General features: G+C 39.3%; 1 protein-coding gene across 9 annotated transcripts; it reads left to right on the top strand.

Annotated features, from left to right (window-relative positions):
* The first annotated feature begins 466 nt into the window (after positions 1-466).
* Positions 467-26,235, top strand: wapla (WAPL cohesin release factor a). Of its 9 annotated transcripts, none has more exons than XM_026189885.1 (22): positions 467-869; positions 1,487-1,900; positions 2,063-2,771; positions 3,854-4,152; positions 4,355-4,488; positions 5,643-5,738; positions 6,970-7,131; positions 7,685-7,821; positions 9,219-9,330; positions 10,070-10,300; positions 10,806-10,917; positions 11,041-11,138; positions 11,442-11,518; positions 11,988-12,163; positions 12,455-12,570; positions 12,690-12,905; positions 13,602-13,803; positions 15,285-15,373; positions 15,474-15,569; positions 22,840-22,885; positions 22,971-23,009; positions 26,001-26,235. In XM_026189885.1, the coding sequence occupies exons 2-20, from the start codon at positions 1,513-1,515 to the stop codon at positions 22,879-22,881; spliced, it is 3,492 nt and encodes a 1,163-aa protein (XP_026045670.1). In that variant the 5' UTR covers positions 467-869; positions 1,487-1,512; the 3' UTR covers positions 22,882-22,885; positions 22,971-23,009; positions 26,001-26,235. The 9 variants fall into 9 exon arrangements, with proteins under 9 accessions (XP_026045670.1, XP_026045669.1, XP_026045668.1 ...); XM_026189884.1 differs by lacking the exon at positions 26,001-26,235 and adding an exon at positions 23,101-23,280; XM_026189883.1 differs by lacking the exon at positions 26,001-26,235 and having other exon boundaries at positions 22,971-23,280.
* The last annotated feature ends 657 nt before the right edge of the window (positions 26,236-26,892 follow it).

Genomic DNA, 26,892 nt, shown 5'->3' with positions numbered 1-26,892 from the left:
GCGGTGTTAATGATCTTGTCAAAATGTATCACAATATGAATGCAGACCTGCCTTGCAATACTGAAAAGCATCTGTTTAATGAAAAATAACTGTTTAATTTTGCAGCATAAAAACAATCCAAACTCACTGCTAATGTAGTAAAACATACTTGCATGGAAAAACACACAAATATAAATGAGAGGTGGAATTTACACAGTATTGCATGTGTAAAGGGTTTCATTAGAAGATTAGATTCGGAAATTAGACCTATGAAGCTGTTCACAAAATGTTGTATGAATTGAGTGGACTGATGCAAATACTGAGTGGACCTTTTCTAATATTGCATCTGTTCTTTCCCATAGAAGGTCTATGGATAGAACTAATGCCGATCACGGCCGTTCATTTAGCTTCTCTTTGGCACGTCTTCAAGTTCAACCCAAGTAATGTGGTCCTCTTGCGCCCCCTATTGTTTGTTTTGGTTTAATTTTTAAACCAATCGAAGTCGCGTTTGCTCACAAAGTCTCAACGCACAGGAAACCTTTCCTGTTGCTGGTTGGTCTATTGCCTTCGACCAGCCCTTTACATGAGGGTCTTGCCAAGCATCGAGGAGGGAGGGGATATTTTAATGGCCGTCCGTAGCACTACAAAATGCAAAAAGTCCGGATTATCTACCATATATAGACTGTTACAGGCACCGATGCGTTAAGTACGCATTTCTGTGTTGATAAGCATCGCTGCGTGGACATATTCGGAATAGAGATGTCTTTGTAATGGTGTTTGTACTCTGCTGAGCGGACTTTACCCGCTTGATTTGTGTGCGAGTGGGAAATCAGGCCTAGCCGGCTGGCTAAAAAACAAGCGGACGGTTAGCCTTTCGCTGGAGTTAAAAGGTAACACTGCATTATTACTCATTTGTAATTACGGACGATTTCTGCACCATAGTATTTCCATTCAGACCATTACGTCAAAAGACTAAAACTTGTTTCAAACGCAAGGTTTCTGACATTTGAGGCAGCCAGGTGAGAAATGTAAACAGACTTACGTTAGCATAGTTAGCCATGTTAAGCTAATGGCTAGTGGCTAACTTTATAGTAGTTAACTTTACAAACAAGGGCTGACTGAGCTAGAGTTAACACAGTACTTAGCTGTCCTGTAAGTATGTGCTGATAGGTAAAGAGTTTCAAATTGTATTAAAGTTGCTCTAAATCGTTCACGCTTTCTGTCGTGTTGCTCACATTTACCGATGATGGTTTGGAAAGCTATACCGCTTGAGCTAGCTATGCTAACTTTGTGCGCTACCAGCCAACAGCTGAAACATAACTTAGCCGGATTAATATAAATAACATTCCCCAAACCACTCATGACGATTACAGCCTGTTTTTGTTTTATGTTTTTTTTAAACACTCCTTTGCTAAGTCGTTCGTATCAATTTAAGTGCGCAGATTATAATGTTCTTGATGATCTATTGGTATAGTAAATGTTTTATTGTCTCTGCTGCTGTTCACAGGGAATATGTAACATAGAGCAGCCAACATGACATCCAGATTCGGCAAAACGTACAACCGCAAAGGTGGGGAGGCTAACTCGAAATTTGAGGAGGTCTTTTCCAATAAAAAGCCCACTCTGACCACCAAATGGGGGGAGACCACCTACAAGGCTCAGCTCGGAGCCAAACGGCCTTTGTTAAAACCTGACGTTTCTGAGGTCCCCAAAAGGCCCAGGCTTGAGGACAGTGATAGTGAGGAAGACCCGTTTGGCTTTGACAGTGATGAAGAGTCCAAGACTGTAACCTCCCACAACGTGTCGCAGGCAAAAGTTGCTGAAGGGGAGGTGATGAAGACCACCACAGTGCAAAGCACTGGGACAGCCGCTGTTGTGACTTATGCACAGTCCTCTGCATGTTCAACAGCCACATTCACGAGTAAGTTTTCATTTTTTTCCATGCACTTTTTTAAACTCCTTATCCAAATTTCTTTTAACCTGCTTATTTAAGTTTTACAGTGATTTCTAACTATTATAGAAGCATAGTAGTTCCTGTCTTTTGTTTAAACAAACCTGCATTTATCTTCTCTTTTGTTCAAAGGCAAACAAAAAACAGAGGAGAAAGTAGGTAAAAATAACCAGCCGTGGTACAAAAGTGAATCACAGAGCAGCCAGAAACCTGCATGGGGGACCTCTTTGTCAAGCACAGTCCTCTCTGATGATCAGAACTTCTCCCAGAGGTCCACCTCCTCCTCTCCTAATATAGACACATCTGTTAAACTGTTCACTGATGTGCCAGGTGGTAGCAGGGACTTCCAATCCTCATCTTCTTGTGATGGCTTGCTGTCAGATGAAATGAAAGGTGCAGAGGTGGAGCCTTCAGCGGAGGCCCCACCAGAGCCAGTGGACAATATTCCCGCTTCCCCATTTACCCTGAGGGCCTCAAATTGCAAAAAATACCAGCGGCCAGGCCGTCCTGACAAATCATCATCTGAACTTGCAGAAAGTAACAGCAACAAGTCCACTGATGGTGCAAGTGCCCAAGATAAGCCCAACAGTGCCCTTTCTGCTGGTGCAAGTAGTACTGCTGCCAGTGCTAAAACAGCAGCCAAGCCTGTGGGAAGGGGTGGTGGGAGGGTACGGGACTACACGGTTCTCCACCCTTCCTGCCTGTCAGTGTGCAATGTCACCATCCAGGACTCAATGGAGCGGAGCATTGACGAACTAGTCAGCCTCGCTCCCCCAGCTGACCTTGGAGAAGCAGGGCAGATGAAGAAGAAATCAGATACACCACCACCCAAACCTACTAGGTAAGGCTGATAGTTCTGTGTCTTAAAAGCCACATTGCAGGGAGAATTCTCAAAATACTATGTTCTGAATTCTTATTTAAACAATTGTAGCCTATCCACCATTGCTAATTACATGGATGGGTGACTTGAGTATATTTTCTTGTGTCATTCAAGATTTTGTTTTTGTAGTAAATATTTTCAGGTTAAATATTTATTACCGTGTATACACGATACCATAAGGCAGCCATCATGTGGTAGGTTAGTAATTTAAATATAATAATACATACTACCTTATATCTTACTTCATTGTGTGCTCATACACACTTTGCTTTATCTCTCACTAGTACTGGGTCTTATAAAAATGTCATTCATTCATATTCTGAGGAACAAAGTGCAGACGCTACTGAAGTTCAGGTTTAATAAAGATTTCATTGGCACTTAGATTATGCTTTCATGTATCGTATTGTTATACAGTATTGGCCAGACTTTTGCTCTGAAAGAATGTGCTTTACCTTGATGTGTCCCTGGCTTTAAAATTCAAAGTTTCGGGTCATACTTTGAAGTTTGATATGTTCTTGCGCTTTCATTTCATTGCTTTTGAGAGGCAGGTCAGATTGAATCACCAGTGGCAAGAGAGGCAGCAGGGAGTGAACCTTTAGTTTGTTAGATTAATGTTAAATCCCCTCTAACAAGTCAAAATGGCAGATGGTGGCAAAAATGTGTGCTCTGTCTGTGTCATTGTGTGTGTGATCTCATCTCATGTCAGCCATTTATACGGAATTAACTTGATAAGAATTATTTTTAAACTAAACTATTGACATCAACTATTTGGAGAAACGTGCATCAGTGTTTGTTCTATATTCTAAAGTCTACAGTTTATTAGATGTCTCTAAACAGTAACATTTATTGACAAAAAAGCTTTCTATTCACTCAGCTAAGTAATTTTAGGCACCCACTTTGAAATCCCATTTTCTTTTCTTTGTTTCTACAAAAGAGTTTTTTCTTTGTCCTGCTTCAGTTTCTATCTCCTTTGAAAAATCCCATAAGGCACAATACTTCAAAACAAAATAATCTAAAAAAAAAAATATTCTTCTTGTTTGTAGGTTCAGACCCACACAGACAAAGACCAAGAAGACCAAGACCGAGACCAAGCTAGAGTTCTTTGGCTTTGAGGACAAAGAGGACCAGGAGGGGGAGGAGGGTTCAGAAGCTGGCAAGAGTAGCTACAAGATCAAGTACTTTGGCTTTGATGACCTGAGTGAGAGTGACAGTGATGATGAGAGCTCCCAAGCCAAAGAAAAGAAGGCCAGGAAGGCAGCCGCAGCCTTAGCTGCTTTGAGCTCCAGCGTGGATAGCCCTCATACCAGTGACTCTCAAGACAGTCATGCTAGCAGTAATACAGGTAAAAGCAGTCCTTAAAAACAGATCTGGTGTTGGTGTAATTGTCATTTTATTGCATGATCCAATGTAACGACATAAACTTCAAACCTCTCTTTAAATTAGAAGTGCTTGGATGACCCACTTTGGTTAATATTCCATCCATTTACAAACTCATGCTTTTTTTTTTTTTTTCCCTTTAATCATCAACAATCTGGTTTATCCAGCAGATGCCTTTGACTTTTCCGATGACTCAAGTCCTGGTGGTACCGAGGGCCAGAAAGCACGCTCAGGGAAGCCAAGTGACAAATCCAAGGACGTCGGCAGTGGACTGAAAAAGATTTTCAGTGGACCCAAAAAGGTATTTAAGCATGTTTTAAAATTGGCCGTGTGTTTCTTGGCTCGCTTTTCAACCAAATGTTTTCTTTGTCCTGTGCCATCCAGTGTCTTTGAATATTTGCCCATGAGACTTTTTTTTTTTTTTTTTTTTAACAACTGCATAGACAAGGGATAGGCACAAACCTTTTAACTGCAGTCTGATCAATCTAAGTGTCTCAGTACAAGTCATCTAGCACTTTTGATGACCTTACTCCTGACCAGGGTTTAAAGCAGGTCTGACACGTCTTGGCTTATTGATGTTTAGATGAGATTTACATAACAGAATGCCCAGCTTGTCTGAAAATAGCCTGAGATAACGAGAGTGAGGAGAGCATCAGAGAAAAATAGAGCAAGTGGGCGGGTAAGAGGCTCGACTGAAAACTAAATTTATATGGTTGTCATTTTATGTAATCCAATTCTGTGATTCAGCAGTGATGCAGGTTAGAACTACAGTCAGAGACTTAAGGCATTGAACTGTGATGCCCAGGGAATAACTTTTGACAGCAGTCTCATTTGAATCCCATAAATGTGCGTTCAGTAGCATGCATGGGTTTCCACTTTGAAGGGGATTTGGATATTACCTCTTCATCAGGCACATATTTTCTCATAACTCTGCTTTGATTTGTAATGCTGTGCTGTTTTGTGTAATGCCCACATTTTCTCTCTTTATCTAGATCATGTTTTGAAGTGGCTTTGGGTTATTTGTAGTCTGTCTTACTAATTCTGTGTAGTTATTCTTTCTACTTCCTCAGCAAAACTTCCTACATTGTCTTTGTACGATATAATTGAGTTTCACAATCTGTCATTTTCAGGAAATGTTTTGTGCTGCTTGGGGACTGTTGTGTTCTACACTGAGGCTGCTGTTGTCTTAGTCTATCAACATGAATTCAGCATGCAGTGTTTATGGGTTCAGTTCTGCTCATTTACAGCTGGAACGTGGTATTCTTTAGAGAATAAAATATTGGCATATAGGTTGTTGTTGTAATTTTTTTAATTAATTTTTTTTAAACTGTCATCACTGAAATGCACCAATCTGAAAGCACCATCAGTATTTTCTTATGCCAGCTGTTAGTAATCACTAAATATGTGTATCCGTTTAGTTAACTGACAAATTTTTAAGTTCTTGCTGTGTTTCAGTCTCCTGCTAAAGCTGTGTACAATGCTCGCCACTGGAACCAGCCCGAACCTGAAGAAATGCCTGTGCCTCCAGTCTCTCGATCTCAGACTGCTCCGGTAAGATACTGTATTTTGCCTGTAGACTGTAGACTGTTAGTAAAAGATGGACAGAATGTGGCATCATCTATTAGCTTCTTAAACCTGCATTTTGAAGCCATAATATTTGTGTTTTAGCTGCTGGTATGTTGACTTTGTTGATGTAGAGACCATATTTAGGCCAGTTGGTGGGGTGCTAAATCATCAGCTGATCCTAGCAAAGCACAAACACGGGTATCTGCTTATTAACAGAATTATAATACTTGAATTTCAGTCACTGAAACTGAATATCAAACTTTTCGGATGGGCTGTGCCACCTGGCAAGCCATATTACTCATCAGATAAGTACATTAAAAATGCTTCAAAAGTTCAGTCTAGTCCAGTTGAGTACTGAAGGTAAAGTATTGCACAAAATCCACTGTAGCTAATGTTAGCACGCCTTTCAGTTTTAAGCTATAATAAAATGTCAATGTGAGCTATTAAAAAATCAGATATTATGGGGGAGGAAGTTGGCTATGTAGACTAAATCTGTTCTTTGTGCCAGGTGTTCTTTTCATGGCTGAAGCTAGGCATTTTAAAATACCACAAGTCAATCACACATTGATTAATTTTGGAGCCAAACTCAAATTGCTATAAGAGAAGCCACAGTTTTTTTTCCCTCGTCTTAATTTTTCAGCAAGGTTACTGCTTGGTTTACTTGTCAGGAACTGGAACAAAAATGTAAATCTGTCATTGTGAGTAAAGAGTGTATTTGTATGTTTAAAGTTCTCATTAGGGTGTATACATTCATTTTGCACAGAGAGGGTAAACACTATTACTGGGTTATTATGTAAAGAAAATGCTATTAACTAGCGCCATTTATTTGTGTTTGTGTTCTTAATGTCCACATATTAGGATACTGTTTACTGGTCTCTTAGTAGTCAACAATTTCTGTATTAATTGCTCTAATTAGTATTGCTGTTCAAGTGAAATTACTTTTCCAGGCAAGTGAAGTTTGCTTGTATGTTTTGTATTGAATTACCCCAATGGAAATAATGTTTGTTTAGAGACTAGCTAATCAGACTCTGGCGACTGGGATTTAAAAGTTATTGTTAACTTTGCACTACCTCGTCTGACATCTGTTAACAGCACTTATTAAAGACTTGTGTGGTTAACAGACTGTTCAGCTGTGGTAAATCTTGTGGACATGTCATTAAACAGATTTTGTTGCTTTGGTATGAGCCCCGTTTCTCAGCTTCTTTTTTGTCCTTAGGCTATTTTATCGAGCAGCAGCAAGGACAGCAACTCCCATAAAGATGACGGCTTGTTCAAAGCTCCTCCACCGCCACCCAAAGTCATTAAGTCAGAGACCATCCCCACACGACTCAACCAGGATATTGTCACAGCACTCAAATGCAGAAAAGAAGACAAGGAGGTGAGTCCAGGTTACACAGATTTGCTGAGTAACAGCAGTTGTTAGATAAATCTTTCTGATCAGTTTTTACTTCACATTTTGTTTGCTTGCCAGTATGAATTACCCCTAGCCCCCCCTTTCCCCCCCTTCCTTTTTAAACACTCAGCCAGTGAAGGGTTGGCATTCATTTGATGTGTGCCAGTGCTACTCCCATACAGCTTGTGTCATTTACAGATGGGCCTTCTGGCCCCAGATCAGGCTGTTAGCCACAGATCCCCTGAGGTTAAATGGCTTCAGCTACACTAAGCTGTCACCACACACTGATTCTGTTATAAACCCAGGTCCTCCATCCTGTGTCGTGCTGAGCCCCCTCACAGTGTGACTGCTGATATAGATATACATACAGTGTCAACTGCTGATCATACTGACCTGAAGCTTTTGCTGGCTGTGAAACCAATAGAGGAATTTAGAAATGTGAGCAATTTGCTGTGTGTGTGTGTGAGCAATTTGAGGGTCTGGACAGATGCAGTGCTTCTCAATTAGCTACAATTAACCCCATTTCCCTTACTACCAGCTGTATACTGTGGTGCAGCATGTGAAACACTTCAACGATGTGGTGGAGTTTGGAGAGAATCAAGAGTTCACAGATGATTTTGAGTACCTGGAGACGGGGCTCAAGAGTAGTCAGCCGCTCAACACAAGATGCCTTAGGTAAGTTTAATAACCAGCTGGGAATTTTTCTTTGTTGTGTTGTAGAGGAACATTTCTATATTTGGTCTGATTTTAATTTCTTTGTTGTGACTTGCTAAATGTTACTTAGTTTACAAAGTTCAGTGACTGGTACAAGCATATGCCAGTTAATATTTCATAAAAGTACCTAAAACCAAAATTCATAAAGTAAGTTATTATTCTTGCAACAAAGTAGTAGGAGGTAGAAAACGCAGAGTTAATACTTTAAAAACAAGCACAGATGATCAATTTTAATTGAATTGCACTCCAGCCCAGAGACTTCATGTGTAGCTAAAGTTCTCAATCATTTATGTCCCTTTGCATATGCTCGCCTCCCTTCCACCGTTGTGCCTCAGCCTGTTAATCACATTTTACTTCCAATTGTGATTTTTCACTTGCAGCGTTTATGAATAATAAAAAAAAAATATCCAAGATTAAACTAATATTGTTCTGCGTTCATTTTCACAGCATTGCTCTCTCATTGAAACCATGAAAAAATAATTATTGATCATGTGTCACTGATTAACTAAATGTGATAACAAAATCACATTTAGTTAAAACATTGAAACTATGATGTAAATCACACTTCTTATCCAATGTTTTCATAGGATTTAAGTGATTTTATTCATAATTTAAACTAGAAATGCAGTACAGGTAGTTAATGTGTGGCCATACACCACACCCAATCCGATATTTACATTATGTCTGGGCTAATATATGTAAAACATTAGCACTTCTGAAGGTGTCTCACACCTGGGACACCAACAAGTTTTCACTGTATGTTTACAATGTTGTACATCAAACTGGTCAAGTAATGACTGAAGAGCTTCAAATAACTGTCATAATGAGTTGAGATGATGATGATGATAATAAAATTATAATTAACTATAATAATAAACTAAATTAGTTTTACATTGTATTTTTTTTTTTCGTCCTATAGTCTTTTTTTTGTATTTATTTGTTTTTACTTATTGCTACCTATTGAATAAATTGGACATTTTTTTTTATTTGTGATATATGAAGTTACAGAATTGGAAAGGTGATGTTTAAGTCAACACTGACATTTCCTTACACATAAAAGAATCATTCCCAGTCTCTTTCTCACACTGAGAAAAACAGCTTAATAATTTAATGCTTGCATTGGATCCATGCTGTGCATCAGCAGAAAGCCAAAGTCAGGCTGTTGTTGTTTTATACCATTAGAACATTGGATTGATGCATAGCATGGGCAACATTGAAGCTTTAGTCTTTAAATCTTTCCCTATATTTCTTTAGTTTGCCATTTGTGACATTTTAATTTAAAAGTAGGCTGATTTCATTGTCATAAATCTATCTTTAACATTCCCTCTATTCTCCACTTTCCTCCCTCATTTCTCCAGTATAATCAGCCTGGCCACACGGTGTGCCATGCCCAGTTTCAGGATGCACCTGAGGGCAAGAGGGAAAGTCGCACAGGTCTTCAAAATGCTCAACGATGCTCCACAACACCCGGTCAGTCAAAGTTTTGTTTTTAATTAATTATTTTTTTGTCACCTCCTGCCACAATCTCTTTCTATCATCTCCCTTGAAGTTTTGACAGATGGTAATACAATGTTTGAATAACTTGTGCTTTCACAATTTATTTTGTGACATGAACCATTACTTTTCCATCTAAGATGAAGTGTTGAATCACGAGCCCTGTTTCTTCGGTATTAAATTATCAAAATGCAAGAAGAGTGCAAGGAGACCTCAGTAGTTATTCAAATGACATCCCAGGGTTAGATATGCACACGTATAAATAGGTTTGTGATTTTATTTTTTGCTCAACAAGTAGGTTTTCTGTTGTTAATGTAGTGTCTTAAAATATATTAGTCTTTCCTTTAAATAAGCGAAGAGCTTGTGGTGGGTATTATGTTTTTATGATATGGCAGTATTTGTGACCGGATGGACCTTTTTTGATGTCAGTTTGTCTTAATCTTTATTTTATTTATTTCTTTTGTGTGTATTTTCTGTTTTTCTCTTGGTGCTGTTTTTAACATATTCTTTGTATTCTGGTTGTAATCCTTGACTGAATAGCACTTTGAATCAACTCATGTTGTTTTTATATATATCTAAGTATAAATTTTGTAATTTTGAGAACTATGTAGTGAAAGTGACACACAATAAGCTTTTTCTTACTGATCCAGAGCTTTCTCCATATGATCTACACTGCCTGCACCCCTTTGTAAAACCTGATCTGTCATTTTATCAGAACCTCGCTCTGTGCACGGCTGCACTGATGTACATTTTGAGCCGGGATCGTCTTAACATGGATCTGGACAGGGCATGTCTGGAGCTAATGATCAAGCTGCTGGAACTAGACCAGGACTACTCGGGTCACCAGGATCAGCTCACAGCAAAGGAGATGGCAAAGGTCAAAGAGAAGATCAGGAAACTGTGCGAGACTGTGCACAACAAGCACCTTGACTTAGAAAACATCACGGTAGGTTGTCCATCAATAAAGAGATCATAACATCATCACATAACTGGTGAATCTTGGATTTAATCAGTAACCACAGTCTCTTGTTCATATATTTATTGAATAAGCAACACTATGTACATTTTTAAACTACTTTAATGGAAAGGTTTTTCATAAAAATATAATCTGTCAGTCTGACCTCTTTGTATGCACCCCCTTCTGCATGCAAATACACTAATCTTACTGCAGCTCAGCTGTCAGTTTTGACCTGTCACAACTGATCGACAATATTTCAGTCAGAAAAGTTGCTGATTTGATAAAATGACAGCATTAATATTACATATGCTTTACTACCTAGTAATGTTTTCTTGGTAAACTGGTTTATATTTCTTCTTATCAAGCTTAATTAGGGGGAAACATGTGTGTTTTAGTGTAGACGACTTTTACAATAGTGGGTTTGTAATACAAGCATACATAAAATTCCAGTGATGTGTTTTTTTAAACATGCTTCTGTCCTCTATCCCTGCAGACAGGGCACCTTGCCATGGAGACACTTCTGTCGTTAACCTCCAAGAGAGCTGGTGATTGGTTCAAAGAGGAGCTCCGGCTACTGGGAGGCCTGGACCATATTGTTGACAAAGGTGGGTGTTGGATACTAATGTGCTCAAAGCCATGCTGTACAGTGCATATGTGTATACCTATGTAACGATTTTGTTTGTCACGGTTTGTAATTGCCACATGTCGTGTGTGTTGCATTGCCACAGTGAAAGAGTGTGTTGACAACCTGAGCCAAGAGGATGACAAGGAGAACCTTGTAGCATCTTTATGGGGGGCTGAGAGGTGTCTGAGAGTGCTTGAAAGTGTAAGTACAGTTCTGTCAAGTTGGATTCTCTCTTGCACCAAAGTCACACTAGAGTGAGCCTCAAGGACAACAGTAATTGAGTACTAAGCTGTGAATTGGCTGGTGACCTTTGTTACCCGATTAAATGCCTCTGCTTAAAGCACTGAATGTGTCTTTATCAGCTATATCTTAAAATGCCATTCAGCTTTCCGAGCTAAACATAAAGGGTCTCCCTTAATTTTGTGTTTCTTGTCTTGTTTTCAAGGTTCTTGGTGTACTTTTTCCCTCTATTGATTTCATTTCTCTTTCATCTCCTGCCAACAGGTTACAGTGCAGAACCCTGAAAATCAGAGTTACTTGATTGCCTACAAAGACTCTCAGCTTATTGTCTCCTCTGCCAGGTGAGCACCAGCTACTGCTTACAGCTATTATTGACTGTCTACAGACATACTGGGACACAGTGGCTATCGTGACAACAGGTCCTTTTCACTTTGTCTCTTTTACTTTTTGTAAGATCATTTTACTCATCATCACCTCGGGGCAATTCTAAAGCTTCTCATGCCCATCAAAAACAACATTAGGGCAAATAAAAATAATCCTAGGATAATAGATTTGGATAAAGGTAACCACACCGATAACCAGGTCTGTGGTTTCTAAAATTGATAGCAAAAGTTACATCTTAGTTTTAACCATGGATTCTTCTTAGTTTGCATTCATGAACACAGTATATCGAAGATCAATTGTGCTCAAGCTCGTTGCACTTTCTGCATTTAGGATTATCTTTCCACTCTGCACTTTAATATTTTTCTTTATTTCTGTTATGTCACTTTTTACTTTCTGTCAACAATATCTTTTTCTTACTTTTATCAGAGCTTTGCGATACTGTGAGGATATGATCCAGCGGTACAGCAGGGCATTAAACAACACCTCTCTGTCTTCATCGGCTGCTGCACTGCCTCACTGCAGCTTCACAAATGTGGGAAAGGCGGTGGAGGACTGTATGAGGGCTGTTATTGGAGTGCTGCTCAACCTTACCCATGACAATGGTATTCTCATTCCTTTTTCTTTTCTTATACTATTTATGGAAAACTGCAAAAACTCAATTTACTGTAGTTTTTTTGTTTGGATTGTAGTTCTATAAATATACAAAGATGAAATGGCTCATTGTGTACTTCTGTACAAAATGAATATATTCGTGTTAATGTGGTCAGCTAGAATTCAGTTGTATCTTGTATGATTATAGTCTGTACCGTGAGCTATAATATTCAGGTGCTTAGCAGGGAATCATGTTGACATGTGTGAGCAGAGGTTAATAATAAGGTTATTTTTGCCTACAGAGTGGGGAAGCACTAAGACGGGTGAACAGGATCAGCTAATAGTGACTGCTCTAAATTGTGTCCTTCAAGTCCCACGCTACATCCCCCAGGAGCAGCGATTTGACGTGCGTGTGCTGGTAAGGTTCTCTTCAACAACAGAAAACATCTTCGCAACGGCACAGTTGCTGACACGCTGTTTGGTAAGTTTATGTATGTATGTGAATGTCTCATTTGTGTATTCTGTGGTGTATACCAGGGTCTGGGTCTACTAATTAACCTTGTGGAGTACAGCTCCAGAAACCGCCACTGTCTGGTGGACATGGAGTACAATGTCGACGACACCTGTCTGGAAGACAGCCTCATGCAGCCTGCTGACCCAACGCAATCTGACACATTGGCAGAGTCAGCTGAGACTCAGGCAGATACGGCTGACAAGCCCAAGTCCTGCGGTGCTTTGGCTGCCCTGGTGAAGGTAGGAACTGTGCCAGAACTCATACATCAATATTTTAGCAGTCACTGGATGTGGCTCTCTTTTGTCTTTTTGTTTAAAAAAACAAACCAAACCCCCACAAAACAATAGTTTAATACAGTTTAAAGAGCTGAATACATCTTTCCTATTCTTAATTTAAGCAGAAACAAAGTGATTGGGTGTTGTGTTGCAATTTCTTTTGTCTGTATCATAGAACTCGTGAACCACTCATTTACCTGGTAACACATCTTTCTCGGGAGTGTTAAACATCTCTTCACTGCTTTAAATGCACACCTCTGTTTGCTCACAGTATTAAGTAATAAGCAAGTGTAAGTAAATGCTTGCTTGTTTGTGGATTAAAATTTCAAAATTAGGTTTTTATTTAGGTTTTTCTTTTTTAATCAATGTCACTGCAGCCAGAGTTCTTGCAGATTTTCAAAAAGTCTGGAAACTTTTAAAGAAAAAAATGGCAATTAACCTCAAAATTACTTTTCATGCCCAAGTATTACAGGCTAGTTTCACAGTATTTGGCATGCCTATTTGCTTCCTAACTTTGCCAAGATGAAATACCTTTGCTGTCAAGCTAAACTGCCACTCTTTTATTCCCTTTGAATTATGAAAAATTTGCTGTGTTACTTGGCTCCTGTTTTTTGGCTTGTGTTTGGAGTTCACATCTGTTTATTTCCCCTGGAATCCCAGCTCTTCCTTGAGAGGGAGCGTGCTGCCATCCTGGCTGAGGCAAAGACTGACGACCTCATCAGTGAGGCCCCCAAACCGGCACTAGACCAAAGCGGAGAGTGGCAAGAGACATCAGGAGAGATCCAGTGGGTGGCATCCGAAACAAATGACAGCCAACCCGAGAAGAAAGAAGAGGAGGATGAAGAGTTGGACTTAAATAAAGGTAGATATTTTGGGGTTTGTGCATATATGAGGAGCTGTTTGTAGCTTTGAGTAAAATTACAATCCAAATAAATGCTGACTCAATTTAAGCATGAGTTAATAATATCTGCAATAAGGATGAAGATACCAGTAACTATAAAGCTTTGAAAAATATCCCTATTAAGAATTCATTAACCGAATCTCTAATAAGGCTATTAAGGGAGACCACACTTGTCTTCAATAACAAAAACTTGTTTTTAAAACTAATTTATCCAACATTGCTCAGTTCTGGCTTTTCAAATGACATTCTCGCTGAATTTTACACACCAAATGATTGGGGGTGAGGAGGGGGTAGATTCACAACATTTATCCATAATGGGAATAATTTCATTTATTAATCCATTCATCTTAAAATTCTGAGTTTTGTGTATAAGCTGTGTAAGAAATTGTGCAGACAAAGGAAGGGCAGTTTCCTTTGAGATGACATTTCCAGTTTTTCTTTTTAATGTTTTCCAAAGTTTTAAAACTTCTAGATCGACATGGAGAAACTTTTTCTTTTTTTTGAACTCGTAGATTCCTGATCTTTAAATTACTATGGGTTAGGATGGCCAGGTCGCACCCGTGGGTGTGCGACCTGTGGGTGTGCCGAGTGGGGTTTTCCCCACCCGGCACACCCACATCCACCCAATATTTTAAAAATATGTCATTGATTATTCTCTGTCTGTGTCTTTGGTAGAATTTTATCTCGCTGCATCACTTTTTTTTTTTTTCCCAAAGAAAGGAAAATTGTTAAAGAAAAATCAAAGTGCTGTCTTCACAAGTTAAGCTTGTTTATAAAAGCCTGAATATAACACATAATTTTCAAATTGCTTGCTCTTAGTTTTTATTTATTTATGCCATTTAAAAAAACAAAACAATGATTTTTATTGAAAATAACATGGGAACCCCATAAGTATATCTGGGGGGGGGGGGATTGTTACAAGTCTCCACCATACTTTCTCTGGTCATTGAGTGATGTTGTGTCAGTTTGTCATGCAAGATCAACAGCTCTTGTTGTTTTGCCTTCAATGTTCTTCTCAGGCTTTGATGTAGAGTGCTGCCATGATTTTTGGCAAATTGACTTCTACACTTTAATCTGTTTAGCTTTAGCCTTGATGCTTTTCTCAGCTGCGTCATTAGTTTCTGCCACAGCGCATGCTTTGCATCATAACAGGCTTTGCTAATGAATAATGAAACCTGTGTCCAGCTATTGTTACAGTTGATTAGTTTTTGCAGCTCCATTGAAGTTTAGGTTGCGAAATACAAACCTTTGTTCTTTAGTACTTGCTAGTCCTTTGAATGTGACCTCCATGAGCACTGTAAAACAGGAGTTAATGTTACTCTTGTGAACATCATGGACTCATTGTTTTTAATGCTGTGTAGAAGTGTTGGGTGAGCTGATCAGTGAATTACAGCTAAATATATATTGGGAAACCTTGTCTTTCTCCTTTGTGGTTACTGCAGCTCTGCAGCACGCAGGCAAGCATATGGAGGACAGCATTGTTGCTTCATACACAGCCCTGCTGCTGGGCTGCCTCTGTCAGGGCAGCCAGGTAAAAACCGGTGCAGATTTATACATTTTGTTTTGTCCAGATCTTTAAAAAAAATCTATAATATGTGTTGTTGCTCACTTCCTTTTTTTGCCATCCTCAGATTAATGTGACTACTGTGAGAGAAAATCTACCTAAAGGAGATTTCTCCATCATGACAGAAATGCTGAAGAAGTTCTTGAGCTTCATGAACCTCACTGTGAGTGTGACTATTCAGATCAGCCCTCTGTTATCAGTGTTACGTGATGATGCATGTTGAGATTGACGAAGTTTAAAATGATCTACAGTTATGCAAATACATGATGAATTATACAGGCTCAACAAATCAAAGTGTTTTTCTTAAAAAACAAACAAACAAAAAATACTTATATTTTAGTGACAGTGTAGTGAAAATACTGACACTGAAGGTCTTCGTCCTTTTTTTTCCCCTCCTCCTAACGCCTCTGAGTGTTGATGCAATCCTTGGCTTCAGGCAAATTAAACTGAAGATGCAAAAAGCCGTTTAATTGGACCCATTGAGCAAAAGCACATTTTTGTGCAGTGAAGTGGCTTGGATGAAATAAACATTCTTGAGGCCCAGTAATTCTGTACAATACCACATTTTCCCTTTTAGTTTCAAATAATTGCAGTTTTTCTATAGCTCAGTTCAGCTCCTTTCAGAACCCCCTAGAAAGTGAGTGAAATGCTGAGCCTTTATTTCTGTTTATTAATGAAATGACTTAGGAATTCAAAACATTTGAAAGATGAATAAATGAAAGCCTTTCTGATTGTTGCTCATCTTCCAAAAAATAAAAAGCTTATAGTAGCACTTGGCTTTTATGAAGTACTACTTCTTTATAATACTAAATGTATTCAACAGATTATTAACAATTCAATATTTTTTTATGTCCAAGAGGCATAATCGAAATGATAAAATTTGCAAAACATAATTTTCAAATAATTCAAGGATTCCTGTGATGCTAGCACTACCACGCCACAGATGTGTGTTTTGCAGCAGCTTTGATTGTGACACATCCTGTCAGAGCTGAAGATTGGAACCATCTGTTTCATAAACATCCCCTTTGAACAGAAGCATCCTGTTATCATCAGTGTTTGCATCGAGACCTCACAAGTAAAGTTGTTGGCATCCTCACACACTTGTTTTTGTTTTTCCTGTTCTGTCTCCACACAGTGTGCAATGGGCACCACAGGACAGAAGTCCATCTCACGGGTCATCGACTACCTGGAGCACTGTTAACAGACAGCAAACTATCGAGCTCTTACTCCGACTGCACATTAAACGGTTTCCAGGTTACTCTTGTTCTCCACTACCCATTAGAAGCCACAAGGGGCCATTGGAGTCTTAGCAGCATTCTCTTGACTTCACCTGATCAGCAGATGTTGCGATCACTCTAAACTCTGAGGAAAAAAGGCATACACTGACATGTGCGTAAACACACGCATACAGATATACACAAGTTTCACTCCCTGTCTGGAGCACAACCCGAACCAAAGCCCTGCTAGCTGACAGACATGCAGACAACTTCAGTTCCACTCGGCTAACAGCCCATTTAGAGTCAGATCCAGATTCATCCTCAGGTGAGAATCGGGCAGGCGCGAGGCTACATCCCCGTAATCCGCGGAAAGTTAAACGAAGCAGACGTCTTCACACATCGTCCCGAGATGTGTGACGGTAGCAGGCCACTGAGGAGGAGTCTCCCGTTTGCTGCCGGGTCTTGATTTCTGGCTGCTTAGCTGGAGTGTGAACCACTGAATCAAATTTTATGGATCATTACATTTTCTTCTGTGCGTGTCCACGTCCAAGCCAAGGGTGAAATCATAGATTAGCATGAAATCATTTTCACAGACGTTTGAATGATGTGTCTGTACGTAAAACCTGTATGGAATGATTTTTGAATGCAAAATCCCATTGACTTACACATTTGCAATTGGCTTGAATGTTTAAGGGAAATCGAATTTCTAGCTTATTTTCTAAGCTTTTCATTTTGTGCCGAGTAATTTTTGGGAGCTTGATTTTTGTAGGCTTTGGCTCATTATATTTTTAGATTTTTCTTTTTGCCTTGAGGGCATTTCTCTACCAAAATTATGAGTTACTGTTAAAGAAATCAGGACTGCGTGACATACTGACTTTTAATAGGATGTCCGTTATTTGACTGGTGACGGCACTCGGAAAATTACAAGCTTTTCTAAAAGTTAGAATTCTTCTCAGCCGTTGTCTGTTTGCTCACATTTTAGTTTGTTTAGATTATTTAAAGTTCATTTAATTCAGCCGTGTGTAATTAGAGTATGCATTTAAACTCACTGGTATAACGTGATGGATTACTCAAAATTATGATTGTTGTGCTTCCTTTATGTTTGTAATGAAGTTATTTTTAATGTATTTAATTTAATGCGTTCTCCTCTTGTGTAAAATGCAAAGCCTACGTAATGAGATCCCAGTTGTGTCCAACATCGGCTCATTATAATCCACCCCTTGTGATACAGCTGTGTGGCTGGGCACAGCACATCTGAGTGGCTAAATTTATGCTTAAATTGTAGTTTTTAAACATCAATCACTAAAATATTATGCACATGTTGATCAACATAAGTGGGATGGGGTTAGGGGCAGAGATGGGCAGTAACGCGTTACTGTAATCCGATTACTTTTTTCGAGTAACGAGTAAATAAGGGATTACTATTGCAAAAACGGTAATTAGATTACCGTTACTTTCCCGTAGGAACACTGCGTTACTAAAACCGTGATTTTTTTTTTTTTTTTTTTTTTTGCGAGAATGTCATGACAGTGACGTAAGCGAGTGCGATGTTCGTGACAACAGCTGTGTGCAGATCAACAATGGATCATATATTGAGTGTGGGAGAGAGTATGAGCGTGCAGCGTTTAAAGCGTGGAAGTACTGACCTTACTTTGAGTTTGATTCCATAAAAAGTGACAAAAACATTAGCGTCCATCGTGCGTGGGAAGAAAACTTTTTTACAGCGAAAAAAACCCCCTAAACTTCCAAGCAAGCACCGAGTAGCTACGATGTAATGAGAAACTCACAGAGAAACTCGCGGATTCTTCCACTGACCACTGCGGCACACCTGCACCAGGGTAAACCTCCACCTATGCCACTCCTGCTTTACAGGTGAAAATAGAGCAACAGGACCGCTGAGTCTTTGACTTTATTTATTTTCTGCTGTGTTTTACTTGCATCTATTTGAAAGACTGAGTGTAAACACAAAAAATATTTTATTTTATGTGCTGGAATGTGCAGAAAATAGGTTTAAATATTAAACAAATTTCTTCCAGTCAGAGAATGTTACATATAATTAAATTTTTGCTTGATGCATAAAGTTAAAAGATTAAAACTGATAAAACAAGTTTTAAAAAGAGACTTTTCCATTTGATAACATTTTGTATGATGGATTATGCAGAAAAAGTAGAATTGGGCTGAAAGATCTATCGCTTTATCACCTATTCAGGTTGTAAATCGTGTTTTTAAAAAGTAACTAAGTAACTAAATAATTAATTACTTTTGAAAATAAGTATTCAGTAAAGTAATGAGATTACTTTTTGGGGAAGTAATCAGTAATTCGTTACTGATTACTTTTTTCAAGTAACTTGACCAACACTGGTTAGGGGAGTCTAATATTTTCCTGTGTCCAGCCACAAGCAGCTTCATGTTTTTGCTCATGATATGTTTGCATTGGATAACATGCATTAAGCTCCCATTTATTTATTCTATATTGGTGTCATTTAAGCCTTGATGATGATGTTGACCTGATCCTTGGAAAAGCCTCTGTCTTGTACTGCTCACATGTACGATCACTGATTTGAATGACAGCCATACCTGTAAAAACGTTAGTTTTATCTGCTTTGTAGGGCTGCAGTGAACAGAACTGCAACTGCATTTTACTGTTAATCACTTTGAGAAAAAAAAAAAAAAAATCTGGTCCGAATGTAAATACTCCTGTACATACCAGTTAATGGACATTTCAGATGCTTAGACTACTTTTTTCCCCTGAAGCTGATATTTTTATTTTATACAATATTTCTGAGTTGTTTTAAAAACAAAAATTGCAGGAAGAGGAAAAAAATGTTTGTACCCCTTTCAAGGACATTGTCTTTGGTTACATGTAAATAGTTGTATCTCAAAAAAGAAAAAAAAAAGTTGCTACTTTCAGTACACTCCCTATGTGGTTTCTTCCTTCTATTGTTTTCTTTCATTCTGAGCAAGTTAAAAAATGTTATGTATTCAGAGCTACGGGAGGTGAACACTTTACTAAACACAAGTGGTGTTTAGCTTCCTTTTTGTATTCATGTATGTGTAGCAGCTGCTGAATGCTTAACTTTGTATCCCAGTTTGTGCCTGTGTGCGTGTGGATGTGCAAAACCCCCTGGATCTCGCTCATCCCTGACAAACTGGCTGGGATAGAGTGAGAGTCCAAAGCATGGTCACTACACTTAACAGCACTCAGCGGTGACAGTTTGTGAACGTGGCCCCTCAGCTTGACTGACTGCTGCATAATGGAAACAAAAGATTCTTGTTGCAGTTGCTAGCCAAGAGTCAAACTTACAAATAGCTTGGGGAACGAGGGGAATGTAGTGATATACTATCTGACAACACTGATTTCATACAGGCGACAGCTGTGTCAACCACGATTCAACAAACGCTGCCTCGAAATGTGAAGCGTCAGGAATTGTCAAGACAGGGAAACATGTTGAGTAAACATTGCACAGATAACATGTAATTATGTCTTTATGTTTTGTTGCCCAACATGCAAATACATGATTAGATGCAGGCAGAAGAGCAGATTAAAATTCTAAAACGCATGATTGCAGACAATGGGCACCTCTGCCTTCATCCGCCTGCTGTACATTATAGCTTTCATGGCAGTTTCTCAGTAGTGGGAGGTCAGAGGCAGAGAGAGCATTCCCTCTGTGATGATCGATGTGGCAAGGAAGTGGATGAGTAAACAAAGAGGAAAAACGCAGCATTTCCAATAGCTTAACAAGATTCGTAGGATGTCCTCCGCTGTTGGTGAATGTGAGGGAGGAGAAAAATGGGGGAAAAGGAGAATGCAGAGGCATGAGATTAACGTTTCCAACTTGTCAGTCCAAACCCTCTCAGTGAGGCTGCGCAGCCTACGGCGAGCAACTACAACTGTTTTTTGTTTTTCTGTTTGTTTGTTTTTTTCCCCTTCCCAGCATTCATTCTTTCATCCCTCTCCATATCTGGACACATTTCCTCCTGGCTTGACTCGTTTGTCTTTTCAGCATCTCCCCTTGCGCACAGGCTGCTTTAGATTTTCAGAAACCGCTGTGTTCTGGTTTCTGCGGTTTTAATTATGGGAATTACTTCGGCAAAATGCAGCTTTTTTTTTTTTTTTTACTCCTTGCGGCTCCATTTGATGCTTTATCTCGCAGTTTGTTGTATGTGGAGGGAGTGAATAGGTGATTAGCTTGCAGGTGCAAGAATTGTTTTGTTTTTACAACTTCTTGACAAAAAGCAAAACCAAAAGGATTCAAGGCCGTAATGCCACTAGGTGGTGTGAGTACTCAGCCTCTGATCGCAGTGTCTGAATGGTTGAAGTAAAGTGCACACACCCACACGCACAAGTATCTTCTCATCAGTGGTGTTGTCTAAGGATTTTCCCCTCGAGCTGTAAGAACTCTGCTGTCTTTGGAGAGAGCAACGCGCTGGTCTCACTGATGCAGTCACGTGCATGCGTGCTCCGGAGGGAGGTGAAACATTTATGAAGAGGCTCTGTTGATGCTTTGCTGACCATTAGCGCCCCTGTTCACTTAAATCAAGCTGTCACATGAAGAAATCGTCGTACCACCTGTGCACCAACACGTGAAACTCAGATGGGAACGTGCAGACTCGTTCGTCTCCTCAGTCTGTGCAGCTGCAAGTGCTCCTCATGACAGTTATGTGGGTGAAGAAATGTTTTTAGAAAGACTCCTGCTTTCAGAGGTTTTATATATTTTATTAATACATCGGTACAGCATTTCTAATGCGTGTTTTCACAGTTTTAATTCTTCAAGGATACAAACTAACTCACCCTACCTTTGTCTGAAGATTAACTGAGGCGTTTGGGCAAAGAGGAAATACTTGAAGAAGTATTCTAATCCAAAAACAAAAGTTTTGCCTTCAAACATTTCCTTAAGAAGTAGTACAAGAGTAATGTCATTGAGATGTAATTAAAGGATAAGACTGGCAATAGATCTCTTTTATTATTTTTTTTTTATTTAATGAGTTCATGAAAAAAAAAAAGATTCATCTTCTGAGTGCTCACCTCACAGAAAAAAGTCAGGACGTTAATAGATAACACTATGTAGCGAGTTTTACTTTAATTACCCCAAATGGGGTACTTGGTGAGGCATCTGTGACAGGCTTTCACACAGTTCCGCAGTTTTAAGTTGGAGTTTCCGAAAACTCTGAGTTTCCCAGTTGTAATTACAACTTGGAAGCTGGTGGGAATGTTATTTAGAGCTTTGAAACTCAATATAGTATTAATGTGGCATAAGCCCCAAGACAAATGGTTCCTACTGAAGATCTACATATTTAAAAATGACTCGAGTCTTGAGTAATTTACTTAACTGGCACTGAAGTTTTTTTTCAGCAGATATTAGTCTGCAAACTAAACTGCACTGAAACAGAATTTTTATGGTAGTATATTGCAGGTCTGGTTCTCCGGTACAGCTGGGTCCATAATTTTTTGGACAAAAGCTGAAGTTTTGCACCTTCAATCAAGATGTGATTAAAGGGCAGACTGAGTTTTAATTTAAAGGGTTTTACAAATATTTTTGCATTTACTGTTACTGTTACTGTCCCCCCTTTCATGGGCTCAAAATGAACTGGACAACAAACTGAACAATGTTTTAATATTTTAAAATCATGCTGGTTTTTAAACTCATGGTCGAAACTCTGCATTTCCTTCCCTCCCTCGAGGTGCTCTAAGTCGTTACTACAGCCACGTTCAGTTGCTGTTGGTTTTTTAAAATTCTTTCTTCATAGAGTTTTGTATTTAATAACTGAGAAGCACTCTCTGTTGGGCTTTCTTTGCCTTGAGAAACTCTTGGGTTGCTTTTGCTATACGTTTTGGATCATTATTCATTTGCAGGTTTTGTCCTGTCAGTTTTTGAGTATTTGTCTCAGTCTGAACGTCAGGTCGAGCAGAGAGCAGCTGTATATGCTTATAATACTGCCTTCACCATGTTTAATAGATAATGGTGGCATGCTTTGGATCATAAGCAGTTCCTTAGTTTCCGTAGTTCCGTAGTTTTCCATCATTCTAGTACAAGTTAATCTTAGTTTCATCTGTTCAAAGGTTATTTTTATTAAATTTTTAATTTAATTAAACTGTGCAGACTCCTGTAGATGTTTTCCAATCTGATCTCAGCGGGCCTTGTTTATTCAGAAGTTCACATGATGTTTCTTTGCTTTTTGAATTTTCATTTCCATGATGGCATCTCTTGGTAGTAGACCTTGACAATGATACACCTCCCTCCTCCAGACTGTTCTTGACTTGGTAAGATGCTGTAAAAAAAGTTCCTTCTTAACTTTTGAAATATTTCTGCTATCATGCACTTTAATTCTCTTCTGCTGTTTTTCAGGCCCTTTGGTGTTGCTCAGCTGGCCAGAGCTGGCCTGAGGTATATTAATTATTTTGAAGAGCGGACTGGACTGTTGATTTAAGCAAAATTTTTGTCTCTGTCTCTAACAATATTATTTTGTTTTTTTCAGCCCAATGATGGGCTCCCTCACGTACACTGACATGTCCCCGGGCTACATATTTGAAATTAAAATGAAAAGAATATATAAATTCAACACTTTGAATCAACTTCAGATATTATGTCTGCTTCATTTGTCATGAGGTAACAAGGGACAGACCTCAACTAGCCATGAAACTGCTTGTCAGTCAATTGTGCAATTAATTTTTGGCCTCTGGGGGTTGGTTCATAAAAATGGCTGTAATTACTAAACAGTTATTATTTAAATTTTATTTTATTGGTACGACCCCCCCCCCCCCCCCCCCCCCCCCCCCTGATTTTAAAGCTGCATGTCTGCCAATTTAAAATCCACAGTGGAGGTTCACCAAAGTACAAAAAAACTGTTTCTTTGTCCATCAAATTCTGGACCTAACTGCAACATCAATAACATCCTGAAATTGTTTTGTGCCCACATTTAATGCAATCGGACCAAATGTCCGCCCCAGTGTGTGGCTAACCGTTTTGTGCTTTTATTGTGGAGGTCTGTGTCACATTTTATGTTGGTTTACTGGATTATTCTTACGAAACATTTCAGGAGTCAGTCATTTGTTAAAGAAACAGTTACAGTCAAGTTAGATATAACATGTGTCTATAAATGCGGAAAAATTGTAGGAAGTAGAAATGGAGTGAACTGGAGTGCAAGTGTGTCCGAGCTGTACTTAAGGACAGTGTTGGAGTTAATGTATTTTGTTAACTTCTGCCACTGCTGTTAAAACCAACTCCCTCTCTCTTGTGCTCTCCAATTTATATGTCAAGACAGATTAAGTCAGAGGCTAAACACTGAAGCTGAACAGAGCGCATTATCTTGAAACTGCAGGGGAACCAAGAATCAACCCTGAGCATCACACTGTCAACTGAATGAGGAATTTTGCATTGGCCACAAAGCTGAGCCAGCACGCACTGATTTCTGTACAAGCCTGGGATTATTTAGCTTTCGCTACAAAGAGTTTATTCAAACAGTTTGTCCACTAGTGCCGCCCTATTGTGCTGCCACAGCAAACTGTGCTCTACAGCCTAAATGAATGCTTTCACCGGTGTCTTGTTTACTCACATGCACATTTGAAGGTACACACACCGTCAGCCAGGCCAGGCACATGAAAGAATACACACACCCCTGCAAACACCTCGCAATATAAGCACTGAACAAAGAGCCATCACTACGGCACATGTGCTGCATAACAAATGTGTAAACGCAAATACATTCGCATTTTGTCCAAACAAACGCAGCACACAGATCACTCTCTGCTCATTCATAGCCAGGTTGTTTCTCTTGTCTAATCTCACCCCTTAAATCATTGAGTGGCAGGGCAGAAAGACTCACCAGCCCATCTGTATTCCTGGGTGTGCGTGACCTGCACTCTAACGGATGGGCTTTGACCACAGGCGAGCCAGATGAGGAGCAGAGCAGAGCAGTAGTATTACTATCCCACACTGGCTCTGCCTTTTGCTATTCTCCACCTCCGGGCTCAGCCTTCTTTCTCTCTGTGCCGGCAGGGTGGAGCCTGATGAGTGTTGTGTGAGGTCGGCTGGGTTCCTGTTTGTGCATTTATGGCAGTCCATCTGTGTTAATGCGTTAGGGCAAGAAGCAGTTTGTGTGTGTATGTGTGTGGATATAAAAAGGGCATGAAGTTCTTCATCTGAAATGGCCATCACTGTAAGTTTCTTCAGGGTTTTGCATTAGCAATGGAGATTCTGCCTTTTTTTCTTTTTCGCACACATTATATAATAAGCAGACAGATATTAATTATTGATCATCATTTTTACTTTGGTTTATGTTGATTCAAATTTTTGCAAACACATTTGTCTTCAAATCCTAGGAGATTCGGAGGAGAGGCAAAGCATGTGGGTTGAGTTGCAAGAATGCTTTCTGAAGCCCAGTGTCTGTGCAACTGCATCAGATCCGAGATCATAAGGTCAGGGGAAAGGAATTTGTACAAAAATAGCAACTGGCAATTAACTTTCCCACAGTGAAAAACTGGCATCGGCCCGGCTATTTGTTTTTTATCATCACCCTATTATTACAGCTGTATTTTTGGCTTTATTTTTCAAGGCTGATGAAAGATGGGCAAAGAGGCAGAAAAGATCCCAGGGCACTCGGATTTGAATCAGGCATTGGCAATTATCAGTGTGTCTTATCTGAAATGTCATTATATTAGCAGAATCTTAGATTCCTAAATCTCCAATCTGCAGTGCTGTACTTATAATTTGTCATATGACGTACTACAGCACATTCATTTTCACTGTAGATAGTAGATAATAAGGTAGAACAGAGTTCTGTTTCCTTCAGCAGATCATGATTTGTGTCAGGTATTGCTGCAGTTTTTTAAAACCCACTCCTGTGATCCTGTTGCACTAATGTAAAGCGGAGATCTTTAAAACATGTATGCATTAAGCTCCAAAAACGCCAAGTGCAATACTTAAAAGCTGCAACCAGAGACTCAGGCAGATACTATAACCAGCAGTGTCTTTATTTCAGCACTTCAACAAAAAACCCAGTGCACACTTTGTACTCCCTGCCACCACCATTTTCCATTGAATACCTGCATGGTGCTCTCTCTCTTTTTCTCCTAAAAACAGCTAGCTTTATTCTTATGAACTATATATAAATGTAGTTCACCATAAGCTACATCAGTACACCTTGCATTGTATCTTGCATGGAAATAAAACGATTGTCCTGTAAAAATCAGGGCAATAAAGTAATTCTGATTAAACAGAAAAATATAAAATGTATTGTAGAGTTGATGACAACAAAAACAAAACTGTTAAAAGTGGAAATTACCCACAATAAGAAATAATAATGATTTTTATTTATCTCTCTCTCTCGATAGATATAGATATATCTATATCTTTCATTCTTTCTTTACTCTCCCCTAGTGACACCACGATGTAGCGGTTAACACAATGATGTTCCCATTTCAAGATTGGGAAGAAATACAAACCCAGCCTCAGGGAGTCACAAGCTACTGTACTCCAGTGCTGGTCCCAAACCTGGATAAATGGCAGAGTTGCATCAGGAAGGGCATCCCTCATCAAGTCTCTGCCAATCAAACATGCAGTTCCATCTTCTGTGGCAATCCCTTGGGAAATAAACCAGTAGCTGAATGTACCTTTTGTTGTTTGCTCTGTCCTGGCATTTTATTCTCAGGAATTTTCATCAGCCAAAAAGGTTTGCAGACTTGTTAGCTTTTCTGCCAACAGGACTGTGAGTTTGTTCGAAAGATCTACGTGTACCATGTATGACTTTCTCATAGTTATTTTTGAAAATTCTATTTTCAACAATTAACTATGCTGAAACACTGTTCTGTTTCTCAAGCTGGGATTAGTCATAAAAGACTGTGTCTTGCTAGGTAGAACTATTGATGCATCTCTAGCAAAACGGTGCAATGCAGCTTGTTTTTTGCACTCAAAACTAGGGATGGGTACCGGGCACCGGTTCTGACATAAACGGTAGTAACCAGACCAAAAAGCAGCGCACATTTCGGTGCTTTATTTCGGTGCTTTTTTTCCCCCTGAGCTGTGATACACTTCTAGCCAATCATTTTACATTTCCGAGGATAGTAGGCAGGGCCAGGTACGTACGTTCTTTTAGAGCAGAGCTACAGATTAAAAATGCCCAAGGCAAAGCGGTCAAAAGTCTGGCTATACTTCACAGCAAAATATGCAAACTCAGCAGCCTGCAACAAGTGCTTTAAGCTGATACTGTCAAATCCGATGAAACACCTGGTGACGCATAGCGTTTTGTTTTTGTTTTTTTTTTAAGCCGAGA

The sequence above is a fragment of the Astatotilapia calliptera genome, chromosome 13 (genome assembly GCF_900246225.1).
Source record: "Astatotilapia calliptera chromosome 13, fAstCal1.2, whole genome shotgun sequence".
NCBI classification, from domain to species: domain Eukaryota; kingdom Metazoa; phylum Chordata; class Actinopteri; order Cichliformes; family Cichlidae; genus Astatotilapia; species Astatotilapia calliptera.
Note: the sequence above shows the minus strand (reverse complement) of the source record. Positions and strands in the feature narration are given on the sequence as shown.

Coding starts and splice junctions, on each gene's coding strand:
- wapla (XM_026189879.1), top strand. CDS start 1,513: ATGACATCCAGATTCGGCAAAACGTACAACCGCAAAGGTGGGGAGGCT. Junction 11,519..11,987: donor CTTATTGTCTCCTCTGCCAG/GTGAGCACCAGC, acceptor TACTTTTATCAG/AGCTTTGCGATACTGTGAGG. Junction 12,164..12,454: donor CAACCTTACCCATGACAATG/GTATTCTCATTC, acceptor TTTTGCCTACAG/AGTGGGGAAGCACTAAGACG.